At 42.2% G+C, this 22,299-nt stretch overlaps 1 protein-coding gene across 1 annotated transcript in view; it reads right to left on the reverse strand.

Moving 5' to 3' along the window:
• Positions 1 to 21,023, reverse strand: part of nrg3b (neuregulin 3b) — a 169,612-nt gene extending 148,589 nt beyond the window's left edge. Inside the window, 1 exon segment of the mRNA XM_041029199.1 lies at positions 20,111 to 21,023. Coding sequence (XP_040885133.1) covers positions 20,111 to 21,023 — 913 coding nt within the window.
• Positions 21,024 to 22,299: the final 1,276 nt, after the last annotated feature.

Below are 22,299 nucleotides of genomic sequence, written 5' to 3' on the forward strand. Positions count from 1 at the left end.
ATGTCAGCTTTTCTCCTCCCCTGATTGGCTGCTTTTGGTCATTAATATATAAGGATTCTGAAACCACGTTCAGATGTATGACAGTGAATAAGACTAAAGCTCCTCTTTCAATTAATGATACAATTGATAGTGCAGGACGTGGACAGTAGTAGCTGCCATGTTATGTAGCTATAATCTGTTCATTGTCAGGATTGGTTACTGCTGTTGTGTATAGCATCTAAATCCTCTCAGTATCATCCATTTATACTTTAGGAAAACCTGATGTTCTTATCCGAAGTGATATGAGTGCAGCACTGAAACAAGCTTAAGTCCCTACATCGCCAAAATTAAAAGCAACTAATTAGTATGGAATACTGTGTGTGTTAAGCCCACAGTGCCACCGTGTTGGATAAGCATGACAGCGGGAACACAAAAGGGGGCTGGAAAAAATTAAATAAATAAGAGGTACAAAGAGAAATGAAAGGGATTTTAATGTGGGCACAGGTGAGTATGATTCAGTGGAGGAAAGATGAGTACCGCCATTTATCATGGCTGTCAATTACTGGATGTTAATCTTTTTTTTTTTTTTAATGAATTCACTTTCAGTCGTATCAGTTTAATAAAGAAACTAAAACTGCACCAAATATAGACAAAATAAAATTCCAATTCAATTTGTTGGATTTAAAAGTGAATTCAGCCTAGCCTCTGGTACTGTCTCACAGTTCACTGTATTGAACTATATCAGAAAGGTACACATAATTTATCCCTGGTGAGGGTTATTTCATTCGCTGGCTTGTAAGCGCACGCATGCACAACATTTCAGTCCAACCGAAGAACGCTTGAAGGTCACATTCAATAATGAATTCAGCGGAATAGTGACAATTATACACACAAACTGTTCAGGAACACCTACACACACATTCACAAAGCGCGTGCACTCGTATATGTGTGTGTCCCTTGACTCCCTTCACTCCAGTGCAATGATGATTGGGTCTCTCCACTGGACTGACTCCACTCCAGCTCTGCCATTCCACTCAGCACAGTGAGAAATCACCTAGTCAGTCTAGGACTATTACAGAGTAATTGGCCTTTTAAAGAGGGGCTCCACCATGTGAAACAGTGTAACTGAGAATGATACTCTCGTTGCTCCATTCCCCATTTTGTCCTCCATTCCACTACCCTTACATTTCTCTCCCTTTTCTGGCTTCACCTCTTGCTCTCCCCCTCTTTCCCAGCCAGCTGGTCTCAGTGTGTCTCTGCCTCTCAACATCGTGTTCCTCATGTTCCTGTTGCTGTCTGTCTTCTGCTGACTCGTGCTGACCTCTAAAAGCTCGGCGCCGTAGCTGCCTGTGTTACAGCTTTCAGCACCGGACAGCTCCTTGACCGGACAGGCCAACTTTATTTTCAAGAAGAGTGCGAGATAAGACTGTGGAGCACTGATTCTGTTCCCTGTAATGCTGTGTCAGAGGGAGCAGCTGTGGCAGCAGTATTAAAGATGGTAACAGTACACACAACAATACAACACCAAACAACACAACAGCAAGAACATGGATGGCAGAAATGTGTAGAAATTTAAAGAGTAAGAGCAATGGTTGCAAAAGCAAGACACCCTCAGTGTCTGATAATAATATATCCCTTTCTGTCTGTGCTGACCAAGATTAATCTCTGACATTCTCAATGTTTGATTCCCATTTCCACATTTTTATTGTTTTTCATTAGTGGTGTTGAGGACTACCAATAAACCAAGAAAAAACACAAGCTTCATTTATTTGTTTATTTATTTTTTCAACTGTGACTTATTGCGGATTTGAAAGCACTGACGAATGACTGATACGCCTGTCCTGTCAGCGGGGGTATCAGATCAGGAAAACGCTTTCTGTTGTTCAAAAGGTCAGTTACAAATGACAGATTTTGCTTGTTTGCTTGACTTGTTGTGATATTAGTTTTTTTTTGACATTTGTTGGAAAACTCCTTGTGCATTTGTAACTGTTGGAAGGCTTTTTGATGATTTTTCATGCATACAAAGTTTAACTACTTTGCAAAATGCAATTAACTGGGGCTGCAACTAACAATCTTTTAAATATTTTTTTCAATTAACTGACTAATCTCTCATTGTAGTCTATAAATGATGTGAAAATGGGAAAAATGTTGAAAGATAACGATCACATTCCAAGTTCGTTTGGTTTCAAATTGCTCATTTTGTATATATAAAATGGACAAATTGGAATCAAAGAATTACTAGTAATATAAAGAATTAACTGAATATCTGAGTTTCTTAATATTTTCAGTCAGGATGTGTGCATTTCCAGCTGGCTGTAGCCACACCTGTGGGTGAGACTATTTCTTTAGTAAAATTTGGGCTTTTTTTAATGTAATAAAGGGGAAAAAAGAACAGTAGTGTTTTGAGAAGACTGGGTGTTATATAACCTTAACATTTTCACAAAGCTGAAATTTACATTGGACTTTATGTGGTTGTCTGTCTAGAAGGGTAGATACCATAAAGCTAAATCTACATAAATAAACCACTATTTGTGCCAATAATAAACATTAAAGTTTTACTACCTTCACATCTAAAACACTATGAAGACAAAGCACCTCATAGCAGAGCATCTAATATCTCCTTATCAGTCTGAGTCCATTTTACAGACACTCTACATCTTGAATTCAATGAAATCACTGGCAATTAAGATTGCACCTTGCAGGTTCCAGTGGCTGGTGAAAGTATCTTCATTACTTTTTTCATTATGTTCATTACTTCAGTTGCTGTGGCCAACATTTAATTACAGAAAATATCAGCATAAGAGCTCTGCTTTGGCATTAGTGAGTGGGCGTGGTTGTGTGTGCATGCGTCTTTCAGCTCATAGAGATGGGATGGATCAGGGGACAGAGCTGTGAAAAAAAAGTGATAAGGGGGGAAGAAGAAGGAGAGGGAGAAGAAATGGGGGAAACGAGGGGGAGGGTGTGTGTCAAACACGTCAGCACATTAGCACACTGTTTGGCTTGGAGAGAGGCAAGAGGCCTCTGGGGAGATGAATTGCAGAGGTGTGTGTGTGTGTGTGTGTTGTGTGTGTGTAAAGGGAGAGAGAGAGAGAAATTGAGAGATTGAGGGAGACAAAGAACAGAAAACCTAGGATTTTTATGCATGTGTGAGAGAGAGTGTGTGTAACGAGAGTGTGAGCATGTGTCTTCCCGTGTGCCTAGGTGGGCGCATGTGAGCTTTTGTGCATGTGACATGTGCAGCGGCTCTGGAAGTGAGGAGGAAGCAAGAGGACTTCATTCTCCGACGAACAGCCTCAGGCCCCGGAGAGAAAAGGTAGATGAAGAATGGCATCTTAAGTAGTATGTGCCAACAGAAAACCATGAGAAGAAACAAAAAAAGGAATTAAAAATGAATTTTTAAAAATACTGAATGAACCTGCCAGCATAAAGTCGTAATTGAAAAAAATATGCAGCAGTAGTAGGGGTGGCCTGGGCACCTAGGGAAGGAGGAGACCAGGGAGGAGACTCAGGGTTTGATCTTAGATACACTGAAGGGAATACATTTCCCAGCAGGACCCAGGCTACACAACCCCCCCAGGTATTCGCTGAGGTACAGCACGTCAGGGCTTCTCTGCTTGCCATGTTGTCACGGTGACCCTGACCCACACATGTAGAAACATAATGGGTGGGTGTTAAATGGGATACGTGAGAGATCGCACTTCAAATAACACAAACTGGGTTCCAACCTGTGTGTCAGTAAGCACCCTGCCTGCAAATGTGTTCTTCTGCAATAGCTCAACATGGCTGAATCAGAGCAACATCAATTCAGGAGCAGTGCTGTGCTCTACGGTAATTTTGGCTGAGTGGTCATGGGTGGAATTGCAGGTCATGTGAGTTACAGAAGGTTTGTTTCCCTTACAAGCATTATTTTTTTGTCATTTTGCCATATTGTTACTATTTTGTCACATTTCATGGATTAACTGATAAAATAAGGAAATACTCAGCAGATCAGTTGAAGCCATATTTGCTATAACCACCATCTTGCCCTGAACTTATTCATACCATAGCTACCATGCCCAGAGAGTGTTGAAAGAAAACATTTTTAAACATGTCAGCATTGGCCATTAAAAAAAAAAAAGAAAAAGAAAGAAAGAATAGAAAACTTTGTCAATAGACATGGCCTCCTCTGACACAGAGGGTCTCTAATGCATGCACTTTGGGTCCAAAATGTTGAAGCCTGAAGAAAATTTACGTGAAAAATATCTTGTTCTTTTAATACATCCATGAATCAATATTTCCTTTTAGCTTTTGTTTTGTAACAGCTATAACTGTTACTTACTGCATCATTAGAAAAAGAAAGGAGTATCTACGAACATTGCTGTCATTAAATTAGGCAATAAGACGCTATGGATTTTTCTCATCACTCTCTAAAAGCTTGGTGCATGAATCCCCTAGGAGGTGCCTTGTGACATACCCTGTAAGCCTACGTTCATGGAGCTCCTTTATTTGGCCTGATCACACATGTGGTGAGGGTTTGGATGTCCTAATCTTCTTAGGCTGGATTTACTTGCCACCAGACATGCTGGGAACCTTTGCATGCTGTAATATATGATATGTTGAATCTTTAGTCTTAAGCCAGGATAAATGTCACCAGGTCAGATGACGATCACAATGGATTCTTCTGACGCTTGAAGACGGCTGGTGTCTGGTCAGTGAAGGGGTTCTGGATGTGGTGTCTCTCAGAGAGGTTTTCATGGCAAAGACATGAGTGGACAGACCTACAGTATATCTAATCCAAGGTGACATTTAGACATAACATGTTACCACAGATAGACAGCGAAGGTTTGGTTGCAAGGTCAAGAGCTTTCAGTGCAATTGCACCAGCAGACAGACAGACAGACAGACAGACAGACAGACAGACAGACGAGGCCCATCACACACAGAGACAGACACTCCACTATTCATTTAGATTTGTCTCTTGTTGATCAACCACTTCTTGTCACAATGGGTAGATGGAGACGCTTTGGGCAGGGGAATCTGCCCCTCAGCACAACACATTCATGCTTCTAGCCAGAGAGGAAGACATAAGAAGAGAGCAGGAGAGAGTGAGCAAATTCAGGCCCACTTCTCTGAGCCAGGGAGAGAAAGAGAGAAGGAAGAGCAAGAGAGCAGTAATACGTTTTCATCTGAAATATTAAAGCCTCTGCATTAATCTGTCTTCCCTATCCCTGGGGTGCTGGTAAAGGCTCTGGCTGTCCTAGAGATCCCTGGAAAAGGACAGAGACTGGCTACCTCGCCTCCTCCTTCTCTTCGGGCCAGCACCAGCTCTCCACCTCTCCTTTCATAATGGCCATTTAAGTGTTTGTGTGGGAGTGGGCTGCGCGCTGAGGTTTTTCTGAAATGGCTGCTACGGGCTGCACGCACTGGCTGGTCAAAATTTGAAACTTACAAACAGTCAGGACATGTTTAGTTGATTAATGGATTACATGGCAGATAGAAAATTAACTGACCATAACTGTGATGACTGATTAATTTATAGTCATTTACTAATCCATCATTTGCTGATTTAATCCGTTTTATATTGTTCGGAGCTGAAACAATTAGTCAATTAATTGATTAGCTGAACACAAGAAAAATAACTTTTCTGACAACTGACTTTCAGCTTCAGCTGAAAAATGGTGAGAAAAATTCTACACATTCTCTGGTTTCAGTTTCCCCCCTTGCTGCATTGCTGCTGACAGGACACCTGAAAACATATTACATACATGGAAGCCGTAATGGTAATTTTAACTTGGACTCAGATGCTGCAGTCAGCTGGTCCATTTTTATCATTCTTCATAAAGAAGAAGCTCCTAATGAGCGCTCTCTCTGCTGGATGTTTGGGCCTATCAAAGCCTTCAAGCTTTTAACACCTACTCTAAATGTTCTGCTGGCACCTCATGAAGGTGGCGGCACCCATCTAGCCTTTATCTAGGCCACCAGATCCACAGCTGGACCCATCTGGCCCTGCTATCTCCTCTCTCTGTCTCCGCAGATACACACATGCACATGCGGACACACATGATATCCATCATGTACACACACACGCCAGCTGTTGTGGATTACCAAAGAACAAATGCGGGTCTATTTTCTTACTTTAGTATGCCCAGTGTTTGATGGCCTTGCCCTAGATGTGACCCATCACAAAAGCACAGGCCTGCTTATTATTACATACTATAATACTGCATGATTTGCTTTAGATGTGCACAAGTGAGTACTAATGGAAAGAAAATGCTCTTAGAGTGAATTGTGATAAATTACAGGTAATAGTTTGTTGTAGTCAACATCTTTTATGCTTAACTGAACACAGAGTATTTGGCCACAAGTAAAAAGCATAGCATTGTGACTGTATAGAGAAATGCTGCTGTTTGTGGTCCAAAATCTTAAAAATTAAAACGCTCCCAAAGCCTCCGCCAAAAAGAAAACTATGAATTATGCCCTGTGCTTTACTTTCCTATCTGATCGAGGCTTGATGTGGCCACTCAGAGAAATGTGGGTTCTTTTAATCAAGACGGTTTCCACTTCTGAGAAACAGGAAATCTGTCTGCCCTCACCTTCATCTATCTCAACTTCCTTCCATACATTGATCCTACACACTGACCCTCCAATCTTCCCACTGCCCGATCTCAGCTTAATCTTCATTATACTCTGTAATGCCACAGACTTTTTCCGGCTGGACTGTCAACCTCATCTTTGCTAAACCTTCCAGCCCCCCTGCCAGTCCCATACCACCCTTATTTAACACACACACACACGCACACAGTCCGCAAATTCAGAGGGAACGCAGACCTTTTGTAAAACAGACGGTTTAGGAGTAACAACATGCAAAATAGTCACTTGGGTACCCAGCTGAGGCTTTAAAGCTTAAGTTACTTTGAGGGGGAGAGGGTGAAACCGTCGGACTGAAGCAACCCCACCAACTGCTTTCCCACAACTGCAATAAAATATTCTATCATATCCCTGAAGCATCCCTGACTCCAGCTGGGATCAAAGAGTACACTTGATGACTGAGAGAGGAGGGCATATTAGAGCCTACAACGGCAGTGTCTCACTTGCACTGAGCCCTTCATTCCGTTCCATTAATAGCCGTCATGGAAAAATACATGATAGGGTTTGGTGTTTCCATTTCCTCGGTAAGTATAGATACATGACAGGAGAAGATGCACTGGAGCACAGCAGGAGTATGTCACTCACATACTGGAAGTCTTTCATGAAATCATGGTGATGAGAATTTGTGTTGCTATTTTTTGTTGGTTAATGGACAAAAACTCAACTCCAATCCATTAACAGCTGCCAGAACTGAATTATCATTTTAAAGTGTCATATCGGGTAGTGCTGTAAACAGTACAAACTCACCATTATTTCTCTACAAGGCCCAATATGCATCATTTTGCCGCATAGTCACTCTTCAAAAGATCAAAACAGATTCCACATCTTGCTCTGCTTATATTCCTTTCAGGCTGTCTGTGACAGGTGTTTTATAGGGAGGAGCACTGTTGTTGTGGATGTCCTATCAATGATTCAATGCAGCACATCAGATGGAAGGGAGAGACAGAGAGAAAGAAGTCTCTGCCTGAAAGTTCGGGGTGGGGGGGTGGCTTTCAATATATAATTCACTGAGTTGTCTGACAGGTTGGGTGTGAATGTGACAGATGCTCTTTCAGTCTAGTGAAGATTCAGTGTTCTTAAGCCTTGGATCTCTTAGGCCACGTTGAGCGTGAACTACAGTGCCAAATGTCCTTTTATGATCTTATGATCCTCACACCGTGCTGCTGAAGAACTACAGTACTTCACACACTCACAAAGACACACACCAAAAAGTCACACTCTCACACTTTCACACAAAGATAATTGACAACTTGCTCCTCCATTTAACTTTGAAGCACAGCAGGCTATTTACAGTAACTCAACTTAAGCCTCCTCAATCAACTTGCCATGAGTAATCCATGAGTGCCATGACTAATAAAAACATCTGGTACACTTAAATCCAAGGCTAAAATAATATTTATTAATGGCGAACACTAAGGCTGATAAATGTGTTTACTCTCCATTGATTGCCCCCTATTGATGATGAACTGTACAATAACAGCTGTAGCTCCACTGACTATGCACAGCCTTTGTGCTTCAACAGAAAAGGGCACTTAATGTAATGAAATTAAATATATGTCATTTGTGTCCACCATCTTCTTTAGTAAAAGCAACTGGCAAAGCTATGTGGTCCAAAGTGTGTGTGCATGTGTATATATATGTTTGTGTTAATCGGCAAGCTAGGGCAACAAATCCATAGAACAGAGCCATGTAAGATGGTAGATTAGGGGAATATGAAACACACTCTGGAGTGAGCGCTAGGCAAAGGCTTTTGTCTTGTTATCTTCGGGAGAGAGTTGACATTATCCCCATGGATAAGGTTTTACCATGCATGGATTACCACATGAGACAGGCTGTGCACGCCCCCAGGAAAATAACATGAGAGGACCTTAGTCGATCCCCGTCTCCATCTTCCTCTCCACTCGGGCTCCCTCTCGCACTATTCATCAGTGCCATGATTGGCACACCTGAGGCTTCTGACACACTGTCTGGAAATAATGGCATGTGCTGGAACTTCACAGGGGACATTAGGCCATTTTTCAGTTCATATTGAATAATCAGGTGTCACATAAATACTTCAAAAACCCAAATAAGATGTTGATTAATCTTTGAAGCTGGTTAAATCAATATTTCTATATAGATGTTTTATTGGTAGCAATATTCTGTATTTACACATAGCACTTTGCATTCAAATAATATAGTCTTAAGTGTTTATAGTATGAAAAACATGCAAGTAGTTGAGCTATAAGGTGCCACAATCTAGCATCAGTTAAAATAATATAATACTTAAAAGAGGTACTGAAAACAGACACCTTTACGCTGTCTTACTTTAGTTGCCTTCCTAACATGCTCTGGGATATTATTCAACAGTCTGGGAGCAGAGTTCTGAATCTCCAATATTCTTCTCCTGGTTCTCAAGATCTAACAAATCCACAGAGGAGGATCTGACTGGTAGTGGACACATATTAAACAACTCTAGAGTCTGCCATGTTGGCTGAACCTCAGCCACTTAAAGCTTTATGTCCAATCAAAAGTACTTTAAAGTTAGGTCCTGATGATACATGGAGCCAGTGTTCTACGAAAACACGCTGCGCTGTGTTAAAATAGCTTATCACTCCACTTCAGCTGGTATGATGGGCTCTCTCTCTTTTCAGTTTTGGTTCAGGGGTCTGGTAGCAGAATGTTAAATATGCTGTAGCTACTGTAGTTAGGCTTTCTTAACAACTGCAGCATTGAAAGAGTCGGATACAAGCCCATTCTCAAGGGACGTATTTTTAATTTTCAGGACATTATCTGAGACTGTTCAAGTCACGCTTAAAAAAAATCTAGTGGGAAGACAGTGTCTGGATGTTGAAGTGGTGCAAGATTACCAGCTCAAACAGTTGTAGAGTTGGAATTTATTGCTTATTGATTGATTTAGCTAATTCCCCCACTTGTGGATTTGAGACGTTACGTATTACCATTATGTAATGATTAACAAAATAACAGATGTGACAATCTATTTGTAAGCCCCTTTGACATCAGTACAGTAAGGTGCAAAAAGATGTGAATGGAAATGATTATGTAAGGCACTGAGCTGTCAGTAGTGACTAAGCATGTTACACCTTTGCAGCTTGCAAGGTTCAGTGTAATAGGAAAGACTGAAGAATTTTAGAAGCTTATATGAAAAAGCAGCACAACTGATAATAATTATGAAATAGTGTTGGTTCCCTTGCCATAATTTCCTTGGGAATTCTTTGCAGGAAGTGGTGACAGTAGCTAATATGAAATGATGAATGATACTCTTATCTCTTCCGGTACATTTGTGAGATAAGGGCTCTCATTGGCTGGTTTTCATTTTGTCAGTGATGTGAGGTGAATGAAGGAACCCCACAAAGAAGAAATGAGAGCAAAGCGAGAGGCAAGGGGGTGACTTAAAATAGAGGACAGGAGGATGAGAATAAAATAGGAGAAACTAAGTATAGAGGCATGAATGATAGTGGGAGGGAGGCGAGAGAAAGAGAGAGACAGAGGTGACCTCCATCTCCACCTCCACCTCCACACACCACAACAAGCCTCTCTATCTCAACCAGGGCACCATGGCACATTTCCCGTCACTGGGGGTGGCAGCAGGCCACACATTGCAGTGAATCAATCCAACTGCTGCAACCTCCGCAATCCACACTTTCCTGCAGGCTCGTCATGTACCCAGATGCTATGTGCGAAGCAGGGCTAGTGAGAAATCATGTGCCACATGCCGCGTATACCTCAGTTTGAAGTCGTGACTTAAATACCCATCCATGCTGCAATAATCGAGGTTTAGATACAGAAAAGTATAGGGGAATTAATGCAGCACTGTGTAAATTACTCTTCACAACTGGAGGCTTATTTTCATGCCAACAAGATAAGTGCAAGTTTTAAATTAAAAATGTGGAATACGGTATGAGATTATTTTTGTATGAACTGCTCCTTTAGAATCTATTAAAGCTGAAATGCATTTTAACATTAATAAAATTCAAAAACATCATATATCATATGTGCCTTAAAACTTACGCACGTTCCCCTCCGTTTTATAACCCCTCATACAGCTTTTAAAATGTTGCTGTAAAGGATTTGTGGGCCATAAATATGTTTTTAGAATGGTTAATGAAGGCTTTATGCAGCCACGACAGCTGTAATCTCTCCAAAATGGGACCATATATCCAACCGAATAGGGAAGAATGCAAGCCCCATACTACCTAAATCACATGTGGCACTGTAGTTGCGTTGCCACTTGGGAGTCCCTTGGACAAAAAAAAAATTGGCTGTTATTAGATTCATCGCATCCCACTAAAACCTGCCTCAAAGCCACATGCCCCCACCCCCCACCCACCTCCAGCCCCCATCCTCTTCCTTTCCACGTTATTCGTTTGCAAATTGATAACGGAACCAGAGACCCCGCAGGGTCCGTAATTCAATATTGGGATCTAACAGTCTCAGATCAGATATGATGGACTGTAATCCTCTCTGCACTGCCACAGCCACATGCACAACTACATCTCAGTGCCCCTTCAACTATCAGCAAGTCACTATGCTCTCTGCACATGAATGAATGAATGAATGAATGAACAAGTGAATGAGTGAACGAATGCATGACTGGGATTTTGTGGATTAGAACCAGGCCAATACTGAGTACCCAATTCCTGAGAAGCAAAAAAAAAAAGAAGAAAAAAAAATGCACTGTGGAAGACTTGTGGGTAAGTAGGCATGACAGCATGTGATTAAAATGAATGAGTTGGTGAGTACTCCCCCAGCGCACGCACGCACGCATGCACGCACACACACACACACACACACGCACATCACAACCACCAGCACCACTAAACCCAGTCTTTAAAATTGTTCTCTACTCTCCATTTCTTCCAATTTGAAAAGATATAAAGTGGGGGAGTCATGTTCAGAGACAATAACGATCCCACTGTTTACTTTCAATTAGGATTATTTCTTTCCTTAGGCTAAGAACACCTTTATTTCTCTGTGGAAACATTAGTAACCATTAACTCTGTAGGGGGACCTTTTGCCACATTTATAAAAAGAGATTAGGGAAAAAAAAAAAAAAAAAAGCCTAATGTGAATCCAAAAGTTTGACTTGTTTTTTGTCCAGGGACTTTTAATAAAATGAAAGGTCAGGTATGACTATTGGTACTTTTGCCTTTGAAAGACAGCCTGTGGAGACCAAATACAGTACAGTTAAATCCTATACCATGTTTCTGCCATTAGTCCACCGAGCATGGGACATCTCAAGCACTTTATAAAAGGGAAGCTTCATCAATTATTCACACTTCCGGAAACACACATTCCACATGTTTCTCTTGCCATATATTAATATTTCAGCCAGTACCACCCCACCCTACCTCTTCCTCTCTCTGCCACCTCCCGGTGGACATTTTGTCTACATAAATCACACAGTGACATTACGAAGCCTTAAGATGGACTCAGTCAGTACTTACAGTGGGCAACCTTCTCCTCTGACAATTTTCGAGTGACCTGACTGCTGCCTGAGAGTCAGATGTCATTCAAAAGCATCAGATAAATCTCACAAGATATCCATTACAGCAACAAGGATATGTTAGTTTTACCGGTAGGCCTGTATATGCATACATTACATGGAATGAAATGGACACCAAATTTGTAATTTTAGACATAAGTGGTTGGACAGTGAATCATGTTTCAACCTGAGCACTTGAGGACAGCAGCTGAATTACAATGAAAGAGTTCAGAGAATTTTTCTGGTGTTGTTCTTCTCATGTGATGAGTTTTTTGTGTGTATTGCACAGTAAACACTGAAGAGCATGAAGAAACACAGAGAGAGGGAAGCCAGGGACTTTTAGTTTCTTGAGTCAAACTCCCTAAGGAAGCACTTGGTCCCAGACCTTTTAGCACAAGCTCTGCATGCTTTAAGTTATAAAAGGTTATGGTTAGGGGCAGGGATAGAGCCACGGTTGCGGTTAGGGTCAGCCAATTTAACTGAAGGAGGTGGGATATGTACTCACCCTGAGAGGAAATGTTGCCTTAGAGGCTCAACTCAAGGATCAAATATCCCTTGTGTGAGGGAGGATGGCATGCAACAACCGTGGAAGGCTCCAATCTTGGATGTTTCACAGTGGGCTCTGTACTGGACTGCGAGGCCAACATGACACATTTCGGTAGCAGTTTCACCTTTGTGTGTCCAAACCATTCACACATTGCTCATGTTCACCTATCAATGTCGGATCTGTTCTCAAGCGTGCTCTCACCAGTGTTATGCAGTGAGATAATAAATACTGGGAAAACAGCAGAGATCACTGTAACTGCTGAAATTAACATTATTTTCATTCTCCATTAATCTGGACTTTATTTTCTCAGGTAATCAATATATTATATATTTAATTTACTATCCAATATGACAAATAAAAACTACAAATTCTCCCATTTGAAACTGTGGAACCTGAGAATGGTTGCCATTTTTGCTCGAAAATGTTTGAAATGACTGAATAGTTGCAGATTAATTTCCTGCTGAGAGACTAATCAATTCAGCTCTACAAAGGTAGAAAAGTTTTCATAATGCAGGCTTTCTTCATTATCTTTATGCCTAAAACATAACATTTTTTGTGCCTAAAACACAATATTCCACACACACACACACCAATGCTACCACAAAATGTATAATATGATATAGCACACTGATAACCTCCCCTGATTTACACAACCTGCTGATTCAGTTCTGTATTGGATTCATCATTCAGACATTGTGGTGACAGGACTGGAGCGAAATACTTAAAAAATTCAAATATGGATAATACCTTGGGGGCAATCTGCATAAAAATGAGAGATAATAATAGAACGAGTAGAATGGTGTGATGTCTATATGCCTTTACCTTGCAGCTGGATCCTTACTTCTGGAGCACGCTCTCACGGTTTTTGACAGTCTTTGCCCCAATAAATTCATTTTTTCTTTTGTATCCAACACACCCCATTTCTTTCCTTCTGCTCTCTCTGTCTCTCACACTCTCTCTCTGTCTGTCTCTCCCTCTCTCTCCCTCTCACACACACAGCCCTCCTTACTCGAGGCTCTCTCCCTCCCTCTTCCTTATTGATTCTGTGAGGTTCAGTGGGTAGTGCACGGCACTAGCAATAGAAAGGGCATGGGATCAATTCCCACAAAATTTCAAGCATTCGCTGGGCTGTCACTCTAGGATAATTTGTCTGCAGGCTTACCCCACTGAATACACTGATGTATTCTGCTTTGTAATTGGTGCCCATCAGTGTCAAGTGTCTCTGCTGGCTAGATGTTCAGGGTCAACACTGCAGAATACTGCACAGTTACATTAATTTGCATGTGCAAAGGATATCCACACATCTTTTACCGTCTGATGAATCTCAGCTATGCCAATATAAGAAGGACCATCATGTGTTTTTGTTTTTTTTCCCTAAAGTCTACTTAATTAGTTGGGAAAAGAACCAAATCCTTTTGTTTTGAGATTTTATATGTACATTTTGTTGCACAACAGGAACACTAATGTAAGCCAGCTGGCACTCTGTCAGAAAAATTGCATGTAATGTAGCATGTCTGAAGGCATGGATTTTTTTCCATGGCTAATGTCTCCTCCAGCAATGCTAAAATGAATAATTTCCAACATTTGACATTAATTAACATCCAAACATTCACACAAGCACTTTATGGACACTGAAATAACCCCCCATTTAATATAAAAATAATTAAGCTTCTTTAAACCATTTAAATGAGAACTTGATACCATGGATAGAAAAGCAGTTTCATATCAGGTTTATCCCAAGAGCAAAATAGTATTCATTGTGACCAAAATCACAGAGGGAAAAAGCAAAAAAAGTTGTTGAAAGTATTACTCAGTATGTTAACTGAACCAACTTGCTACTCCTCTGAGGCTTACAACAATGACAACAACAACAAGTGTGTGTCACTACTGTAGATTTTTAAGTCACATGCTGAGACCAAGAAAAAAAAAGTCAGTCTGGGCTTAAATATTTCTTAATAGCTTTAAGTCTAAAATGACAGACACTGAGGTCTAAGCGCTCGCCTCCCAACTAGGAAGACATTTGTAAATCAGTGCAGCTGCACACTCACACTGTGCAGGAGCAGCCCTGCTTGGGCCAGCCTCAACGAACAAGCAGAGCATGTCTCAGGAGAGACAGAGGGGCCTCAGAGGCAGCCTGGCAAATCTGAGCCTGACCTCCCTGGAGAGAGGGAGAGAGAGAGAGGCAAACTGGATTTATATCTTTGTTTTTAATCCCCCTTACACGCTCCACTGGTCCTACAGTAGTACTTTGTGCAGGCTTCATGTATAGTCAGGAAAAAAAAACAACCAAAAAAAAATAAAAAATAAAATACAGGGCCTTGCGTGTCAGGAAAAACATCAATTTCTGTTCTTTTTTGCCAGTGACATCAGAGACATTGTCGATGTCACTCTCCTGTGTTTTCCTGTCTGGGAAAAAAAAAATCAGCTGTGGCACAATATCTGACTAGGCTTTTGAATTCATAACTGTATGATGCCAGCTTGTTATTCAGACTGAAATGCCATTTCGTTACCACCCCAGTATTCAGCTTGACACTCTTAAGCTGTTTTCTGTTTGGGAGGGAGTTTATTTTGCCCGAACCAATCACAGTGACTATTTATCCATCTGCCGACATAATTTTCAGGCAACACAGAATCTGCATTAGCAGTTGCTAAGAAAAGTCAGCTTGTCATTTATCATGCTAATCACAGTTGTTTATGCAACATTTTTTATAGGATAAAAAAAGTGATGACAAACTCCAGAATTCTGTTCACTGTAGACTGTGAAGAAAAGCCTCTGAAGAGCCAGTTCCAAGATCTAAATGTAGACTAACTATAAGCACTGCATCCTCTCGATGAATTTCCTCAAGTGCCAAAGGAGTCAGCTGATAAATCAAACCCATAGGGAGAACAGCAACGACACTTTTTCATCTTTTCTTCAATGTATTTAGTGCACAGCTGCTCCGATTTAATAGCTGTTGTTTCAGCCATTTGATTTACAGCAGCCTTGATAGCTGTGTCACTTTGCTTGTATTCTGTTAGATGACATTCCCAAAATGAGTCCCACCCATAAAGACACTGACTTACTCAGTTGTTCCCCCAACTGGAGAAACAGCCATTCAGTGGGTTGAAGAACAACACCAGACCATTGAATCGCTTGACAAAAATTTAAATGTGGCTGGCGATTCGCAAGTCTGGAATCAGGCTAGTGAGATGTGCAGGGAATTACAACGATGCTTTACTAAGGAAGAATTCTCACAACCGAGAAGAGAGTGGAATAGGCCCTGAGCCAACACAACGTCCCATGGTTTCCCAACAGGCGTTCATTGTGCGCTGCTTCATTCGTCTGTTATTTTCCCCTACTTTTGAGCCAATGGGGCTTGTATGTAGAGAGTGGAGTCAGATACATAAGAGCCTCAAATACAGAAAACCAGACGATGGATTCATGAGTATGGACACACACACACACGCATGCTACACGCTTGTCTTTGTGTTCAGTGTGCCAGTTTTTCTGCGTTTGCCCATATGCTCATGAATCTGAGCTGAGGAGCTAATGCATGAAAGAAGACAGAAAGCACAAAAGCAAAGCAAAAATAGATGGAGGAATACAATGACACCGAGAGGAGACACAATAACCACGGGGAAAGAGGGAGAGAGGGGGAGAGAGCCAAAAGAAGACAAAAGGAGGAGGTAAAATAAGTCATTATCCCCAACGGACAGAGCTTGTCTTTCTTCCAGGACACAGAGATTCATATAGTTCTTCACCAAGAAGCAGGAGCAATAGCAATGAGTCAAGTGGGAAAAAAAAAATCATATTAATGCCTCCTATGTGCAGTCCAGATTATATGCAGCCCAGGACCGCACCTGAAGCCATGTTTTACAGAGCGTTTCATCATCAGCCAAGACGTTTTCTGTGTATCATTACACTTTAAATACTCTGTATTGCTCAACTCTACATTCTATTACAGTAAGCTCAATACAGCCAGGCTTTAGAAAAGGCAGCATTCCCGAAACTCCGGGGTTAGCTTCATAAAAGGCTGAGTGTTGCCCTCAAGAATACGGTGTTAGTGTTGTGCATATAATATAGTGCACGAAAGCTGTACACAAGGGTTATGTGAATAAATATTAACAGAACAGGGGTGGTGAGAATTCGAGTAATATCCAGTAAAGAGAATGCTTCAATATTTAAATCCATAGCAACAGTGTCAACAGGGCACAGGGTAAAAAAACATAGCAACATGAAGCCATTTAACACACAGCGCAGCCTTGACTTGACAGAATAAGCACTAACAGTGGTAAAGGTCCACAGAGAACATGAAGCATTCATTTCTAGTCATATGCTCCTAAGTTCACTGTTGCTTGAATGGACCTGAAGTGAAAATACATGACTGATTAATACTCTGCTTCAAAAACGGATGGATTTACAGCTGTGTCTTCGCACAAGAAGAACTGTCCTGAGCACATTAAAAAATAAAACATTTATACAAACAGCAATGACTTTTGTTGGCATGGTGAGACCCATGCTATTTCTGTGGTATCATGCGTCTTTCTTCAAATGCCACATGTACAAACTGAAGTATGCAGTTTGTCTTTGATATGCAAAGATTTCCTGTACTTCTTCGATGGGCAAAAAGTAACTGTTTTTGACTAATTTCTCCCACAGATGTCTATAAATACATAGAACAGTTAACTTACAGTCTTCAATGAACATACCGCATTCATGCACAGATACTGGACCATAAGAACAGACTGTATTTGAATACGACTCTCAGCTAAATAACAAACTACACAGAAAGACTTCACTAAAACATCAAATTAGTGAAATGTCAACTGAAAAAGCCACATCCTGGCAACTCACTGTACCATTATACACCTTGGATAGTAAAAATATTACAACATAATGTCAATGACATAAATCACGTACACTGTTTTAATATAGGAAGGGAGTACTGCAGTGTCAGAGCTGACATTCCTTGCAAAAGGGGAACCTTTCTTCCTTAAAAATCCTTAAGCATCTTACAACAAAATCCACTTTCTGCTAGTTATCAACATCTTAATGTACAGTTAACAATAGGTGTGAGACTGCTATAACTTTCTAGTAATGTATCTGGTAATTAGCAATTATATTACTTGTTGCTTTGAAGATGTCAAAGCTTTGAAGAATCCCAGAGTCTTTTTCTACAAATATCTCTATTTCTGCCAGAAGGTTTTTATCACTAACACTGACGTCATCAATTATGGCCAGTGCTTACCAATGAGCTTCAATAAAGCTAGCTGCCATGGTGATGTTTTTGGCAAACACAAAAGGGCCTGAGAGTTTACAGCTTTCATTAGTTTTTTTTTTTTTTTTTTTTTTATTCTTGGTTCAAAGGCTTTTTGTAAGGATTTTATTTACATTTGGCAACATGGAGTCTGAAATGAATATTATGTGTATATCTTAAAGCTTCTGTTAACTGACAGCAGCTTTACTAAGCTTGCTTTAGCTTTTAAAGGCAGTGCCCTTTTATAGGATACAGTACAAACAGATGCTTCCTGATGTTCACACAAGGGGGCTGCCCAGTTTGGCAGCTTTCAGCTGTTTAGCAGCGCTGTGTCGAGTGACGTAAAATGACTCTGGAGCAGTGGATTATGCAGCGGGAGGAGTCTGAGGACTGTCTATGGGCATTTCTGTGCTTCTGTCACCACTGAAATCTATTGTTGCTGGCTGAATTCAAGCTGACCACAGCCAATGTTCTCCCTCAGTACCTTCCCTCAGAAAACTAGAAAGTCAAAGTTATTTTCTCCACAGCCGTGCAACTGCCAACAGAGTACATATGCTTTAATATCCAATGTCCAACCAGCTATGCTGAAAATATTTTTGCCCTGAGGAAAAGGAGAAGAAAATTATGTCACTTGATCACTGTTTCCTTGTGAAATCGATGCCATTGACGCATCCAGCAGATAAATGAGAGGATAATACCATGTCATGAACCGGAACCGCTGTCCAAACATTTGATCTACACCAGAAATGTGGAGAAATTGTCTCACTTTTCATATTAGTGTTTTGTCACTGCCCTCTTGAGCACTTTGCTGAAAAATGTACAGGAAACTGACTGTTTCATAATTCGCTCCTATGGTAAATCCATTTAGTGCACATTTTTGCTCTGATGTGTTCATCACAGTGCTTGTTTTTCACTGGATCTTTTGCACTGTTACAACTACAGGAAGCTGAGGTGAATATGCATCATAATTGACATGGTCAGAAGCCTAAAGGGAGTATTAAATCAGTGCTGCAATTGAAATCTTATTTCCAACAGAACTTGTTTAAAAATAAATAAATTAAAAATAGGGCACCTTGAGCTTGAGAAAAATTCAATTCTACATGGTCATATCCAGTTAGTTCTCATGATTACACTTGCATCCTGCCCCGCCCTCATCTGAAAAAAATACCTTGTGATGTTAAAAACATGTCCCTTGTGGAATGAATAATCAGGAAGCCTTCCTTCTTTACACAATGCTAAATATGCAAAATTTACAGCTCCCCTACTTTATACCCTCTATCTCCCTCAAGCCCTTCCCTCACTTAGCCCACTCCATCTGCCATCTCTCTCTACTCGCAGCTTCTACTCTTCATTTTCTTGCTTTGTTATGCTTCCCGCATTCTCTTCCTTCCTTCGCCATCCTCTTAAGCTTTATGTTGTTGTTCCAAAGCATTTTTCCTCTTTTTTACTATTTCCTACCTCGTCAATTTCCACTTGTCCTCTGCAACCTCATTCTCATCCCTGTATCCATTCTCCACTCTGAGCCTTCTCGTTTTCTCTCTCTGCCTCTTTGTATCTCCCTGCAGTGTGAAAGCAGTACCTGCGACACTCTGCTCCCAGTATCCTCTCATCTAAATGGGATGTGTGGCCTTGCTATATCTGATTCCTCTAGACAGGAGGTGAGAGCTAACCTTTCTCCCACTTCGACACCTCACCGGCTCCTGTTATTTGTTTTCATAACACAAATATCCTGTCCTTGGTCACAGCAGACATCACAAAGCTTTAACATCCCAACTCTAGCACACAAAACAGAATAAATTCTACGAGATGGAGCGCTGCCCTTAATGGTAGTTAAAGAAGTGTGTGGAAAAAAAAACTCCTCGGGAGGTAAGATTCATATCGGATTAATGCACAAGTAAAAGATAAAGACGAGAGGGGTGAAAATGCTGAGAATATCCCCTGATATCTGCCTGTGCTAATGAGTACGATTAATGTTAAGCTGCTGGAGTATCCACTTTCCATGTAGATATAAAGAGAAATAATTTATATTCTCAGACCATGAGTCATATCAAAGCATATTTTTTTACCCAGGCATACAGTTATGCGTGATAACTGGTAGCTATAGTGACATTCTATTATTACTGCTGTAAAGGCCCAGAAAAGAGCTCTTGTGAAACACTCATCTCAAGTTCCACAGATAACCTCACACAACTGCACTCACTCATGCAACTCCATAAGCCCAAAAAGTGAACTTACGCGTTCGGAAACGGTGATGTGGGCGTGTGGCTGGGCCCTTGCCTGGGCGCCCGTGATTCCAGCGTGACGTAGGTTTGACCGGGGCTGCCGGCTGGGAGGTGGTCGGCTGTGCCTTGGCGGTGGTCTTCACAGTAGCAGTGGTTGAAGTGGATGCTGTGGTGGTGATGGTACCAGATGTCTGTCCAGGCTTTGAGTTGGCGGCTCCGTTATGTCCATTACCAGCACTGCTTCCTTTTCTAACGGTGCTGCGAGGGGTGACCTCCTTACCACTGGGTGGTGGAGTGAGTCGGGTGGCGCGAGTGGTGGAGGTGGTAACCACAGTGCCGCTAATGCGGGTGCCAACACGATTGTGAAGGTGTGGGGCGCGGTTGCCATCTCCATTGGCAGTGCTGCCATTGGCTGAGTGGTTTGCTGGTGGCCCTGATCGAGTTCTTGGCGCTGGGGCGGTACCATCCGCAGCTAGCGGCGTGGTAGTCGACACCATTGCTGTGGTAGAGGCGGCTGAAGTAGTGGTGGAGGTGGAAATGTCAGGCCCCTTGGGCATGGCACTGGGTTTGGAGAGGAATATAGGGTCCTGCCCAATGCTTCCTTTAGGATCCACCAGATCAGTGGGGACATAGTCTTGGACAGATCCCACCACAATCCATTTCAGCAGCATGAGACTGAGTCCCAGTCCCACAAAGCCCATTACCAGGGGCACGGCACACAGCCAGGTCTGCTGGCGAGGCCACACAGCACAAGGGCCACAGCGAAGAGGGCCTGGGGCTCGGGGAGATGCCTGTTCAGCCCCTGGCTCCTCCAGCGTCATGGCTGCTAGAGTGCTTGCACCAGAGCGCTCACTCATCGTGCTGGAGCTTTACGTCTCTTAGGGTGTGTAGGAGGTCAAACAGGTGGCCAAATGACACAAGGGCATGTACTAGGAAGGGGATGTGGTGCAAAAGAAATGCTGGGCATCTTAAGTAGGTCCCCACACAATGCCTAGACTATATGTGTACATGCACAAATGTAAAACATGAACTGACGCACAAGCACAAGCAGACACAATCTCTCACAGTCACGTACTACTAATTAAAAACTGGCACAGCACTCTAATGCATACACAAGCAATATAACCTACACTCCCTCTGGCGGACAACGAACCAAGCATCCACATGCACACGCGCGCACATACACGCACGCACACACACACACACTAACTGCACAAGAATATACACACTTCCACAGAGAGCACACAGGTTATGGACAGGTGAGAGAGCGGAGCGAGGGGGCGCCTCACTGTAGTTCAGCGCAAACGAAGCGATGATAAATCCCAGGATGCTTCACTCCCTTGTTTAAAAAAAAAAAAAAAAAAAAGCCGACGCAAAAAAAAAAAGAACGGAGAAGGATATCGATCCGTTGCGTGGTGAGCTTCAGACTGGAGCTGTAAATCCATGTGCGTGTGTGCGTGCGTACATCAACAACCCAGGCTACGGCAGCACCCTTCTCCACTCTCAATTGGTTGATTATCGGCCGCATACGGTCCTTAAAATACAAACCAGTGGTTGTTCATTTATTCCTTTATTCTCTTAGGTTTCATTTGAGTTCATTTTTTACCTTTCATACATACGTTAGAGGGCTTCCTTTCTCTCTTGCAGGTGTCTTTGTCGGCTACTTCAAGTTTGCCTCTAACAGCCCTCAGTTCTCCATGCCCGGCCAACCTTTTTCGGTCGCTCCAGCTGTCGCTAATCCTGTGGGGGAGAAACCCGGCGAAAGCCACCGAAACTGAGACGAGGCAGGGGCAGAGCCGATCTGATTTGCTCTGCCAGTGAGATGGGGTGGTGTTAATGTCCGGAGTAGCGGGCTAAATCCAACAGATCCCGGTCCGACCACCCGACTCTGATTTCCCGGAGTGACAGTCGTGTGTCTCCCGAGCTGTCTGCCCGCAGTCCGTCACTGTGATGATAGATCCGGTATTGGTGGGAGGAAAACGAGCCACTACGATTCGTTTTACCTTCGCTGCATTCCCACAGTGGTGCAAGCAGCAGAAAGGGAGCCGGAGAGAAGAGAGAGAGTGAGAGAGGATGGAGGGAGGAGGGGTAGGGAGGGGGCTGCTGCTCTGAAAAAATGATGCGGCGGCTGTTCTTGGAGGCTGCAGACTAGGGAGAGACAGAGAGAGAGAGAGAGAGAGAGAGAGAGAGAGAGAGGAGGGG

Source organism: Toxotes jaculatrix, chromosome 21 (genome assembly GCF_017976425.1).
Source record: "Toxotes jaculatrix isolate fToxJac2 chromosome 21, fToxJac2.pri, whole genome shotgun sequence".
Taxonomy (NCBI): Eukaryota; Metazoa; Chordata; class Actinopteri; family Toxotidae; genus Toxotes; species Toxotes jaculatrix.